The following is a 14,147-nucleotide window of genomic DNA, read 5'->3' on the forward strand; positions in this document are numbered from 1 at the left end:
ATTAAATCTTCAGTGCGGAAATGATATGATAAACCAAAGAGAGTTACAAACCAAAAGAAGAACCCTTTTTTACAAGACATGTACAAGATGTCCTCTAAACATTATGTTGCAAAATTAATATGGTAAATTTTTGACAGAAAATAATTCACTTTTGAGTTCCAAACCGGCATCCTCAGACTTCAGTTTAGCAACTCATCATGCCAAATGTTGAAATGGTGGCAGCTGACTGCTAGACTTCGCCCCCACCACATGATACATCACTGCTTTGGTTTATGGGTCATACTCATGCACCAGTTTAGGTTGTCATGGCAGTTTTAGGGACAGCATATTTCCTTCTATTTTTATCTATTTTTAAGAGAAATCCATCAAAATTTCAACTTCCAATACCAAAAAGTAAGCTTTGTAAAGAAGTTTAACAGCTATGTAGAATCAGCTCCAGTTTCAGTAGACCGGCCACTATGTTAGGGTCTTGTTTGTACATCATTTGTATTTGGGAACATCAAAGAACTGTAAGTGAGGGAAAAAGTGTTCACTTACTGGAGGCCTCCTCAAATTTGGCCATGAGGGAGGTGGTGAGGACAGGCTCAGGTAGCTCCCTGAGGAACTGCTTCAGTAGACTGGCCACCACATTAGGCTCATGTTCATACAGGTACGCAGGTAACCCTTTGTTGTAACACTCCTTAAGCTGCTGTACCTTAGATTTCACACCTGAGATTCTGTAGATACCTTCACAGTTCAGACCTGACAATTAAGAAAGACGTATGTAACTGGCCAAAAAAGAACTGAATTTTGATTTGATTGGTGACTTAAGACCTGAAATTGAGAAAGGTATATACAACTGCCTAGCAAAAACCAGACTTCAGATTTGATGAGTATATTAAGTGTAACTGTACCATGACACCTCTCAGGAATGTTGGGCAACTTTTTGATTACATTTACTAAAACATGGGAGTATGAGTACAAAAACAATTAAAAAAAAAAAAAAACGGAAAAAAAAACGGAGGAACTGAAAGTTTGCGAACTTACAGGTTCCTAAAAGAAAGAGATCTAATTATATGCGCCTTCATAACACTGTGTGCCGAATGATTGGTAAATCAATGACAAGAAAAGTCGCCTAACATTTTTGATGTCAAAGAATGTCACACGATGTTTTTCGATCTCCAACTTCCTCTATTGGCAAAGATTTAAAAAGCTCACAACTGTGACAATAGTAGAGCCAATCAGCAGTGTATGATCACAATCCCCATTATGTATTTTTTAAGCACTGGGCGTTTCGTCAACTTTAGTCCACGCTTTTACACCATCTTTCTATACCTGTATCCAAAACCAGACCCTGAGACCAGAAAGCGATAATAGTCTAGATTTCCACATGGACTGGGGTATACTGAAGTCAGGTCTCGACATAAGAGGCGATCGAACTGGCCGATCAGTTTCATAAGAGTTCTCGTTCATCATGTAAACTGCAGGGGAACGATAATTTCATGTGTTGTCAAGTACAACAGTTGGTCGCAAATATATAAATTTTTTTTACTAACAAGAAAATCTGTCTCTGCGCCAGTTTAAAAAATAAATGATCATTTAAGTCAGTAACTGACGTGAAAAAGGCTGCTTGCATCAGTGAGCGTAGACTACTTATATTAAATGTGACCTATGATTGGCTCAACGAATATTCCGTGACCAATGAAATGTCTGGTTTCTTAATCCTAAATAAATGTTCACACCGAGGAGTTCGTGGATACACATGGTTTGATAAATGACCTTGAAAAAGACGGAAACCATTCATCAAAACATATTTAACAAATGGTTGTTCCACGAAGAGTATATTGTCCTGAACAATGATCGTTACGGTTATATAACTAACCTGTGACGTAACAATATTTGTATTTGATTGACACTTTACTCTGCATTCAAAAATATTTTACCTATACGATCGCGCCCGGCATTATGGTGGGCGGAGGCCGGGGTGAAAACAACAATGTTGTCCCATCATACAAAAATATACAGAATTTTGAATGTAATTTAATGATTAATATTTTAATTAACACTATTTCAATGTTATAAATTACTCAATGACACGATATTATTAAAAACAGTCAATATATATGACAATTATATGTACGAGTTTTCATTCAAATGTGATCAAACCTGGTTCTTTTAAAATGAAGAAAACATATGGTTTGTAAAATGTGGTAGCCCTTTATCTTTACATGGCAATGTGTGTATATGTAGCTGAAAGTAACTATGTTGGTACACAACTTCTCGGTACTCAGATAGTTAAATAAATGTATGGGTTTGGGGTTCCCATACACCTTTCTGGACGGTGACATTCCTCCAGATGATGGAGAAGTTTTTACATAGGGCCCACAAGAAAACGATGAGCAGCTCAGCCAATCAGCCTGGACTTGTACAGGTGATCAAAACTTCGATCTGCTGACCGATAATCCAGGCGAGCGATATTTCGATCTCCAAGTTCATCCTTGTATTGTGGCCTGTGAAGTTAAATTAGCTTACACCATGACATTGATGAGCTATTACAAAATGTTTCTGCCACTTACAGAACGAGCTAGGACATACATATATATGTGTTGGATCAGGCATTGAGAGTTACCTCCCTTGACTGACTTACCATGCTCCTCAATGTAGTCTATACATTCCCTAAAGATGGCTGGCAGCTCTATGCCATCAGGCACTGAGAGTTACCTCCCTTGACTGACTTACCATGCTCCTCAATGTAGTCTATACATTCCCTGAAGATGGCTGGCAGCTCTATGCCATCAGGCATTGAGAGTTACCTCCCTTGACTGACTTACCATGCTCCTCAATGTAGTCTATACATTCCCTGAAGATGGCTGGCAGCTCTATGCCATCAGGCATTGAGAGTTACCTCCCTTGACTGACTTACCATGCTCCTCAATGTAGTCTATACATTCCCTGAAGATGGCTGGCAGCTCTATGCCATCATGGCATTTACTCCTGTCCACAGCAACTGACAAAGCGACGCTGAACACTGGCTTGTCTGGGACACCTGCTGTGAAAATACAGATTACAGTATTGATTATTTATTTGAAAGGCTGACTGATCAGTGTAAGACAATGTGCAAGTGCTAAATAACATTTTAAGTTCAATACATAGTCGTGAAGAAATAAAGATGTAGAAGAAACAGCACGGTGTTCAGGGTATCCATCACACCTCATGTACGTGTACTCAACACAAATACATGAAGCAATTATCATACTGTTTTCTCTTAGTGCTAAATATTTATTTTATTTATGTCATATAACACAGCAGTGTTATATGCTGTACTCAAGAATATTTCATTTGTACGACGGCAGCCAGGCATTACGGTGGGAAGAAAGCGGGCGCAGACCAGGAGAAACCCACGACCATCCGCAGGTTGCTGCAGGACCTTCCCATGTACGGCCGGAGAAGAAACCAGCATATGGTATTACATAACATCTTAACTCAACAATTAGAGTAAAGTGTTCATTACCAATTGTGGCTTCAATTTCCACCGCAGTTCACCCTCTTTGTGAAGCTCACAGCAGACACACTCAGTACTGAGTGCTGTGAACTGTAATAAGTGACCAGACAGATGAACAATGCCATAATACGGATGAATAACTATGTTGGGGGGGAAATATGAAATATTATAAAACGTACATACCCTAAAAAACCATAAATTTCATCCATGACTGACTTGTCCAATTTTCCTGATTCTGAGAGTTCTACTGATTTTAGGTGTACATGTACATGAAGGTGTTTTGAGGTTTGCTTGGAACATGGGGTAATATTCTGAGAGTTCTACTGATTTTAGGTGTACATGTACATGAAGGTGTTTTGAGGTTTGCTTGGAACATGGGGTAATATTCTGAGAGTTCTACTGATTTTAGGTGTACATGTACATGAAGGTGTTTTGAGGTTTGCTTGGAACATGGGGTAATATTCTGTTGAAAAAATGCAAATTTCTGAACAAAAATAATATTTTGGTCCTGAAATATTTTGTAATTTTGTAATGTTTATTTGCCTCTAGAAGTACACTTTTGTTGGTAAAATTTTAGGTCATTTAGGGTATCTAATCATCATTAAACACCCAACACAACCAGCTGACCTTTGATCCCACCAGACACAGCAGACTCTCTGTGTTTAGATTTCTTCTTTTCTTTCAGCTTGTGTTTCTCTTTTTTCCTTTCCTCTTTGTCTTCTTTTTTCTTCTCATCACTTTTGCGACCTTCTTTTTCCTTCTTCTCCTCCTGTAAGGCAATCAAAACATCTCAGCACCCTACATATACAAGTTAAACACAGAAAACATAACAAAACACCTGTGAATTGGTTAAAAATGGACAAAACACTCGACATTCAAAGTTGGTCATTAATTTGTCATGTTACCAATTTATTCAGCATAGAAAAATTATTTTGAAAAAAGGTGCAAAAAAAAGTTTTTGTCCTGGATTTGACAAACTGATGGATGAACAGAGGGGCAGACAGGGTATAAACAAAGGTAAAGTCATATTTCATCATATTTAACACCTTAGCTACATAAGAAGAAGTTGGGTGATTACAAACAGGCCAAAACAAACAATGTCAATGAGATTTTTAACATAACTCTTACTTTTTCTTTGGATTTTGGAAAGATGTCTTTTTTGGGGAATCTAAAGGTTGGCTTGATCTTCTTGCCTTTTGAGGGACTTCTGAAAAGACAAAAAAATGTAACCACACTGTTAAGAGACTGGAATGAATCTGGAAATTTCATATCATGACACTGTCAAGAGACTGGAATGAGTCTTGAAATTTCATATCATGACACTGTCAAGAGACTGGAATGAATCTGGAAATTTCATATCATGACACTGTCAAGAGACTGGAAGGAATCTGGAAATTTCATACCATGACACTGTCAAGAGACAGGAATGAATCTGGAAATTTCATACCATGACACTGTCAAGAGACTGGAATGAGTCTTGAAATTTCATACCATGACACTGTCAAGAGACTGGAATGAATCTGGATATTTCATACCATGACACTGTCAAGAGACTGGAATGAATCTGGAAATTTCATACCATGACACTGTCAAGACACTGGAATGAGTCTGGCAATTTCATACAAGCATATCTTCCTGTTGAAGTCAATTCTGAAAGTGAAATTGTTTATTAAAACCATGCAAACCACAAGTCATGCACTGAATTCTGGAAGTTAATGGAAGTTAGAGAAGCCAACGTGAAATATAGAAGGAACACATTCACAGGTACACAGAGGGCTATACTCCACAAATAATGCTTCCCGGTTAGACAGGATGAATGTAATCTCCTGCTATTTTTGGTATATTTTCCTTTGCTCCTGTAGGCTGATGTTTGTTGTTTTTTCTGCTTGTTATAGAGTGGTATCATTTTGTAGCAGAGGCTTCAAAGTTTCATTCTAAGTATAAATTTGCTTGTTGTTCAGTGAGAATGGTGGCGGATGCACACTAGGCAAAAGTAGTGAAAAGTCCTGTTTCACTGGCCTCTGCCTGGGTGGGTTTGATCTCTACAAGCTGTTTGTCAGTTTTGTGAAAAATTTCATTGGTCAACCTTTTAACAGGAACTTCACGGGAGTTGTCTTAGGGGACGATGGCTGTGAGGCCTGGGGCCTTAGGGGCTCACAGATTTAGGGACAGTGCTGCGAGGCCAAAGGTTAGCATGTAAGTAAATGGGAAATTAATTGTGGTGTGCGGCCAGATAACAGCTTCATTCAAGGGGACATAACTCCAACATAACATTTAGCTATGAGCATTTCTTCTGCATGATAACAGTATTGATTTGAGTGATGACTGCATGTATGTATATGGGTTCAAACCACAGCGTATTGTAGCTACATTGTGGTCAGCTGGAATTGATGTATTTATTTATATGATTGGTTTTTGACACAATACTTGATGATATCTCGCTACAAATATACATGTACCCTACAAGGAGAGTCCATTTCATGGAGTGGACTAACCCTCTAGGACAGGAGTGGAGGATAACCACCAAAATTGTGATATGTAGGTTATAAAACCAATCTTTTGTTTGACATACAGAGCTGCATGCCATTTTGGAGGAAAACAGGTGGTCCTTAATGCCGAAATCTCCTGCCCATAGTTGGGATTGAACTCATACCTCATGTGTGAGTGGTTGGGAGATCTACATACCACTGAGCTACCACCCGATCCCCAGTTGCTTGGCAATGAAGCACTTACATGCAAATATTACAGAAGGTAATGGTTAATTTGTAACCAGTCGCTATAACCTGGATAAAAGTTCTATTCTTGGGCATTGTGTGGTCTATAGCATTTTAAAAATTATCATTATCAGTTTAAACCATGGTTTTTCTTTCTCTGTATGTTGTCCCAAACGGCTCCTTAATGTCACTTCATGTCAAACATGTATCTGCCATCAAAATGGAGTTCTGAGTTCAAACTCTTTTATTGCCAAAGGTAAATAGAAAAGTCCTTGGCCATATCATGTGACCTGTCGAAAATGTTTGGCAACTATTGCAGATTCGCACTTACTATAACATAGATGTCTGAAAAAAATTTCCTAAAAAGATATTAAGAATAGACAAATGATGGAGAAAACTGAGGAGCTGAACATTTATGAACTTGAGAAGTTTCTAATGGAAAGAAGTGCATGTCACTTGTCCCTCTGGAACACAGTGAGGCCTACAAAGCGATTGGTACATTAATGTCAACAGAGGTTGACTACCAATTTTCACAAGTCACAAAACGCCGGTCTCATGACTGTTTTCACCTTTAACAAGAGTTTGACTTAAAACTCGTCTAATGAGAACATGACTTAGCTATCACTATAGCTACATTGTTATCAGCTGATCTGGTAATGTTTACTCAGTCTGAATATTTCATCTACATGTATAAGCATGACCTGAGGTGTCAAGTCTAAGTAACGCTAATTAGATGTGCCTTAATTAAAAAATGTTATCATGCCAGAAATTCATGTACCTGAACTCAACACAAATGTACACCAAGGACGTGTTTATTCCTATTTAACTGTTGACTATGTGGTCTGAAATTGTGTCTTTTCTATGTATGCCATACACCTGACATTGTTATGGCAGGAATGAACTATGCAGCTTGGGCTGGAGTTACTTCCCCAGGCTGAAAGAGATCATATTTCTACTCAAGCTGAAGTGTACATTAGGAGATTCACTCTTTACGACATAAGCTAATTCCTTACCATTTCAGCATACATGCATGTATGTATTTATTTATTTATTTATTTGATTGGTGTTTTACGCCGTACTCAAGAATATTTCACTTACACGACGGTGGCCAGCATTATAGTGGGAGGAAACCGGGCACAGCCCGGGGGAAACCCACGACCATCCGCATGTTGCTGGAAGACCTTCCCACTTACGGCCGGAGAGGAAGCCAGCATGAGCTGGGCTTGAACTCACAGCGACCGCATTGGTGAGAGGCTTCTGGGTCATCACGCTGTGCTAGCGCGCTAACCGACTGAGCCACGGAGGCCCCTACATGCATGTAAGGAAGAATAATATATTTTATTTCAATCTTATCAAAACGGCTCATGTAAAAACACAAGGCCTGTCTTCATTCTCATTTTCTCCCAGTGGTAATTATGCCACCCATTATGACCACAGAACCACACCTACCATTGTAGGGCTAGTTTTTTCTCAACACTCTATGACGTTCTTTCTATTTTCTCCAATTAATAATAACACATCACCATAGAATAGCTTTAATTAATTTCTGGGGAAAAAAAAGGGGTCTACATATATGATTCGTGTACATATCTGAGGAAGTTCCGATGTTGGTAGAATTAACGTCCCTGAATGTGCACAGTCATAAAGACACATTAGCATAAACATGACCCAGGAATGCCGGATAAAAGCTTAACCTCTACTAGAAACAGAGCAATGTATTCTTTACACACATGCACTGGTAGATAAGTCTAATATATGAATATTCACGAACAATCTCATGAATATTTATAAGTGTTGTCATCGATATTGAGAACTAATAAAAAAAAAAATAGAACAAACAAGTAACTATGTTCATATAATGTAAAAACACCATGAAGGAACAATGCTGTCTTGTTGGGTTTTTTTTCGGTGTGTGTAATTTCCTTGGTTGTAAATAGCTTAGGTACATAAATATGTCATTTACTGCGACCAACAGAACTATTGATAGCCGTTCCTATTCAGAGCTTACTGATTTGCCAAATAAAAAAAAAAATTTATTTCATTGTATAGGAACTGTAATTCTTCAACCCTTTTTGCATGTTTGCAAGGACTTAATAAGAGCCAATTCTGAGGGCATTATTCTGCGTAGACTGATAAAATTATATTTTTTGTGAAGTCCTCAAATTGGCCAATCCAACCGACACAGTCTTGTCTCCAAAATCAAATAAAAACGTATGCGTAAATTGCACTGAAAGTTGCTCATTAATATGCAAAAAAGGCTGAGGGATTAAGGTACATAACAACTTGTCAGCAGATATTTATAGAGTGTTTTTGTTTTAACAGGATTCTAGCGATTACTTTCCTTAATTTCCTTGTTGGCAGAATTTCACAATGAATAAAAGTCACAGCTTAACCCTCACGACCATACATCCTCTCTGGTCTAGGACTGTAGCCATCTTGTCAGATGACTCATTAGACAACTTGGCCAGCCCAGCTGATGATTGCTGGCATAATGGTAACATAATAAACAGCATAATGGTAATATAATAAACAGCATAATGGTAATATAATAAACAATTAGAAACTCAGGGCCTCTATGGCTAAGGGAGTTAGCATGTCAGTGCGGCGCAATGACGCAGGACTCTTTCCACAAATGTGCTCACTATGAGTTCAATTCCATCTCACGCTGGCTTCCTCTTCTGTCGTATGTGGGAATGTCTGCCAGAATACTGCAAATGGTCATGGGTTTCCCACGGGCTCTGCCCAGTTTCCTCCCATCATAATGCTGGCCACCGTTGTATAAGTGAAACATTCTTAAGTACGCAGTGATACACCAATCAAATAAATAAATAAATTAGAAAAGTCATTTGACAGAAGAAAAGATAACTGATTACATATACCTGTCTTGTTTTGTCACTGTCTCCACAGATTCCTCGTTAATGGCCGACCCCACAGACAGCCGACACCCAATCTCGGGGAATACCTGCCTTGGGGCAGACTTCTTGTCTGCATCCCTTTTCAACGGCATGGCTATTCACTTTTCATAAACTGTTAAAGTTCTCCAACCACAAAATTACACCATGATCGAGGTGATGATCTGAGTCTTGATTGATTACGTCAGAGTTGACTCAGTGTCATGGGCACATCCTTTATAATACAGCCTGTGATCGAGGAACAACATCAGTTATGTCACAGCTGTAATCCCTCCAGTCATGTCACAGCTGTAATCCCTCCAGGTAGCTGCAGGTATGTCGATCACAGCGCTGTATTCTACCAACAATTTCAATACACAAATACTCACACACATGTGCACACACTTGTATCATTTACGTATTTGTAACTTCCTCCTTAGTACTTAGATTCCTAACCATGCCCAGCGTAATAAAGACTTCCTGGGCTGTAAATCTGCATGGTTCTACTGCCAACCACTCCTTTCGTCTAACAAGCTAGCTCCTTTGTTCGACCTACATTATTTCCTCCGTCTTCAATAATTAATCACCCATGCACCGTATGGAAAAATAATATTGCATGTAATACACCTTTTTTGGTACACAGACGAATCAATTCCATTAAAATTTAATACTTTTTCTTATTAAAGGTCACATCTAGCTTATCCTGGTGCTAGTTATAATGCCACTATTCAAAGGACATTCAAATAATTCATCAAATTCAAAGACAACGTGGAACTTCTCATATACTATGGAACATGGCAAAATAAATCTCTACATGAAAATATACAAAACCCATTTTATCCCAGACAAAACTACTCCACATAAAACCTCTCTGCACATAAAGGAGCAACTTTCACTGCAATTTATGCTCATTTTTAATTTGATTTTGAAGACAGAACCACATTGGTTGAATTTGCCAATTTCAGGGCTTCAAAAAAAAAAAAAAGCAATAGTTTTATCAGTCCACACAGAATACAGTATACGCTTAAATAAACACCTTACAAACATGTGAAAAGCTTTGAGAATTACAGTAACTCTGAAAACCATTTCCTTTTCAATCATCTTCTGAAAATTCTCAATGTAAATTCATTGCAGGACATTCAAAATTCTACAAGCAAAAGGGGGTGGGGGGGGGAAGCCTGGGTAAACTCTACATTATACCCATATTCAAGGGACCACATTAAAAAAAAACATGTCCTTCATTACATGAACCAATTTTATCTCAATTCAGCCGTTTTGCACAAAAACAAAGACATTAAAAAAATAAGGCAGCCAACTGTTTATAAGGAGCATTGTTACTTTTTTAGAGGGAAAAAACCATCCTCATAAATTCTGGTTTTTGAGTGGACAACTGACAGCACAAGAAAATTTATAAGGAGCACTGTTATGCTTATAGAGGGAAAAACCATCCTCATAAATTCTGGTTTTTGAGTGAACAACTGACAGCATAAGAAACTTTCCTCTACCATCTGTAATTATCTTACAATCTTTATAAAGAAGCAGCCCAGGAAGTACTAAAGGAATACAGTTTCCTAGTTGTGTGTTTAGGAGTGATACCCCTGTGTTAGCGGCCATGGTGTCGCATCAAACAGTGGCAGGGGTATTACCATCTTCCTGTCCGCAAAGGATGATTATGTGTAATAATACGACTTGCAGATGGTCGCGAGTTTTCCCCTGGGCTCTGCCCGGTTTTCTTGCACCAAAATGCTGGCTGCCGTCGTATAAGTGAAACATTCCTGAGTACGGTGTGAAACACCAATCAAATAAATAAATAAATAAATAATTAAATTATGTGTAAAAATAGACGTTATCTGAATGCAGTACACATGTACTTCTGTATAGCTAAGGAATTCAGCGTTAAAATGTCCAACAATTGTCATATCAGCTCTGACAACAGCTTGTCCTAGTTAAATGCACAACAAGCAATGCTGTACTAAAAGCAAAGGGGATACTATTCATAAAATTCCTAATATTAAAAACACGTTAAGTCATAGCACAAAAAGGCTTTAAACAAGGCTTTCTGAATTTACTACATGGCCAAACTAATATACTGACAATATCTACTGTACTGAGGAGAATTCTGCTCCTTGATTAAAGCCTTGTCACAACTCCGCAAGATCTGAACCGTGACTACACACCTATATACACAATCAATGAACAACACAAACTATTTTCTCAGCTTATCTACTATCACTCCTACCACCTATCAATTACCACCTGTACATGATTACACATACACATCCACACCTTCTCACCTGGACGCTGGACGCTCCCTACTACAGTACCTCATTAAGCATAGGTAACATAAATGATAACACCTGAGAGTTGCACGTACAGGTATATCAACATATTACAGAGGTGAGTTTTGGGTTCATTGACCCCTCTACCTGCACAGGTAAACGACTTTCACATCATCGGCACATTAACATACATGACACAGGAAGCTGCCCGTCAAACAACGTCCATAAACAGATGCTGCCTTGTCTTCTATGCTCTCCATTATGACATAGCCTTGGGCTGTTTCCAGCTTTATATGGATGACCCAACATGCATTTGCTTGAATAGTTACCTCCCCTTGTTTTTTTTTTTTGTTTTTTAAATAAACACCATAAAACAAGCTGGATTTAATTTCACGTTTTGAATGTTATTACTACATACTTGTTTATGCTTTCATATAAGCCCACCTGCATATTCTCCCACACTGCTACATAAGAAAATATTGTGAACCTGGAACCTTCTGCATATTCTGTCCTGTTCATCTTTTGTGCCCTACAGTATAACTTAACCTAGGGTTGTTTGCAGCTTACTTTCAGCCAAACATGCTATTGGAGTGGTTATCTCCCCTTATATTTTATCTTTTAATCTTTTGTTGGCTTTACATGTACCCTAGATTTTGAATATTATTGCACATATATTTATTTATCATACATATTCTCAGAAATTTTGTGCTAATATATACATGCACATGTAGGCACTGATCTTTTCACAGGTGCAATAAATTTAAGGGTGTGAAACAGAAACTAAAACTTCGTAGAATTGACCAATATACCAAAGGCCATTATAATCTACCCTAATTCTTTTAATTTTTTGGGGACAGATATTAGTAGTGCTGTAAGTACAATATCACACATTTTTTTTACCAGCCTTTTGGACAAGTAAAGATATGAGTTATGTTGTTCATTAGATGGTCTAACCGTGTGAGAAAGAGGAAACTCAACATTCCTGCTACATGTACATATTGTCCCAAAACTTAGGAGAAATATGGTAACAGATGAATGTAAGTAAGATTTATGATATGTTTGAAAAGATAATCTGCATATAATGTTTTTTTCCTCGTATCTTGTTTATCATAACAGCACACTGAATTCTCAACGCTGCTATAAACACAAGGAAACTGATATTTATAATGTGTACTTTGTACAAGGATGTGAAATCCAAACTGACCTTGGGCTCAGCTGCACCGTCACAGAACTAATCAAAAACATAAAACACATAGATTTTAACAAGTTAGAGAGCCTGGACTTTAATTGGTATTCATAACCAGTACAAGATTATGGAAACTGATCTTCGGTATAGTAGGCAATGCCAATTTTACTTTCTGTTTTTCAGGTGAGCCAGACTAAAAAAAACAAAAATTATAAAATGGAATAAAAATAAAACTGAAAATTCAATTTATTATTTTGTCTGATCCTGCTGTTTTTATGATTTCCTTGTTTTTCAAGACTTTCTGATCACAAAAATAAGTCCAGAACAGGAAACATTGCTGGAATAGTACTCATTACCCACAAATTAGATGACCTTCAACTTTGATTTTTATACAACTTCATCTTCCATTCTGCCTGTAAAACAGCAATTTATCTTGGTATAGCCTTAGAACCTCCTAAAACATCATGGTATTAATCAAAATTATGTTCTCTTTAAAAAAAACTTACACAGGTATCATCCTTTAACATTCTTATGATTCATTATCTTTCAGATGACACTGAGCATAAAAGAATGTTATAACAGAAAACACACACAAAAAAATCCCAAAATGCAATAATTGATGACTGTGACCTGCTAAAGGGTCCATAGAGCTTTAACTGTTCAACGCTGGTTTGACCACGCCCCCATCAAGGTAATACATGATCAATCAAGATATCATCAATTAAAAAAAAAAAAATGCAATTATTTTAAAGAAGAATCTTGCTTCCTTTAAGAACTTCCCACTGCCCTTTCACTTCTATCCATTCATCATAAGCCCATCTGAACACCTGCATTGATTAAGACTGTACATAGTTCCTGTGAACTTCATGAATAAATTACTCACTGACAAAAAAAAAAACTGTCAAGAAAAACATCCTTCTCCTACACTGAAAATACACAAATTCTGCCAGTAAAAGAAAAATTGAAATTGGTGTGACCTAATATGGCCAATATGACATAATAATTTCAATCAGACTTCAACCATTTTGGCCAAAAACCAAACAGGTATCTGTGTGAAACCCTCAGATATATATCCCTAAGGTTTCAGGTGAGTACCCACAAGCATCACATGAGCACTGTATGCCTTCTATATGAATTCTCTCTTTCCACTGGTAACACTAAATTACCCAAACATGCCTATCTATAAAACCTTGGATTTGTCCCCAGTTGAGGTAAATGAATACTTGTGTACACAGATTCTAATACAGTATGTGCTCTGGGCAAGTTCCTTCTTTCTAGTGATGATAACATTGAAGGGTTAACACACAAAGCCACATGTGTAAGGTTCTATTCACACCACTGTTTTGATGCTCCTCCAATTAAGGCCAGGAAGGAAAGAGAACACATTATCTTGACTTTGACTGATGAGAAACCCTTCCAGCTGGAATCAATCTTGAAGACCCAGGATGCAAAGGTCTAATTAGACTTTATAGCTGATAAGGAGGCGGTAAAAACAGGGAGGAAAACAGCTAATTAGATGTCTCATCAGAAAATGTAGGAATGTAGTTATACAGGGGAGATGGGATACTTGAAAAAAAAATACCCCAAAACCTATAT

At 37.7% G+C, this 14,147-nt stretch overlaps 1 protein-coding gene across 1 annotated transcript in view; it reads right to left on the bottom strand.

Moving 5' to 3' along the window:
* LOC135462581 (ralA-binding protein 1-like) overlaps positions 1-10,060 on the bottom strand; it is a 29,040-nt gene extending 18,980 nt beyond the window's left edge. Inside the window, exons 1-5 of the mRNA XM_064739805.1 lie at positions 9,075-10,060; positions 4,610-4,688; positions 4,109-4,250; positions 2,903-3,028; positions 538-741 (exon numbers count right to left, since the gene is read on the bottom strand). Of these exons, the coding sequence (XP_064595875.1) occupies positions 538-741; positions 2,903-3,028; positions 4,109-4,250; positions 4,610-4,688; positions 9,075-9,202 (679 nt within the window). The 5' untranslated portion in view covers positions 9,203-10,060. The remainder of the gene's footprint in view (positions 1-537; positions 742-2,902; positions 3,029-4,108; positions 4,251-4,609; positions 4,689-9,074) is intronic.
* Between the last annotated feature and the right edge of the window lie 4,087 nt (positions 10,061-14,147).

Source organism: Liolophura sinensis, chromosome 2, assembly GCF_032854445.1.
Source record: "Liolophura sinensis isolate JHLJ2023 chromosome 2, CUHK_Ljap_v2, whole genome shotgun sequence".
Lineage (NCBI taxonomy): Eukaryota > Metazoa > Mollusca > Polyplacophora > Chitonida > Chitonidae > Liolophura > Liolophura sinensis.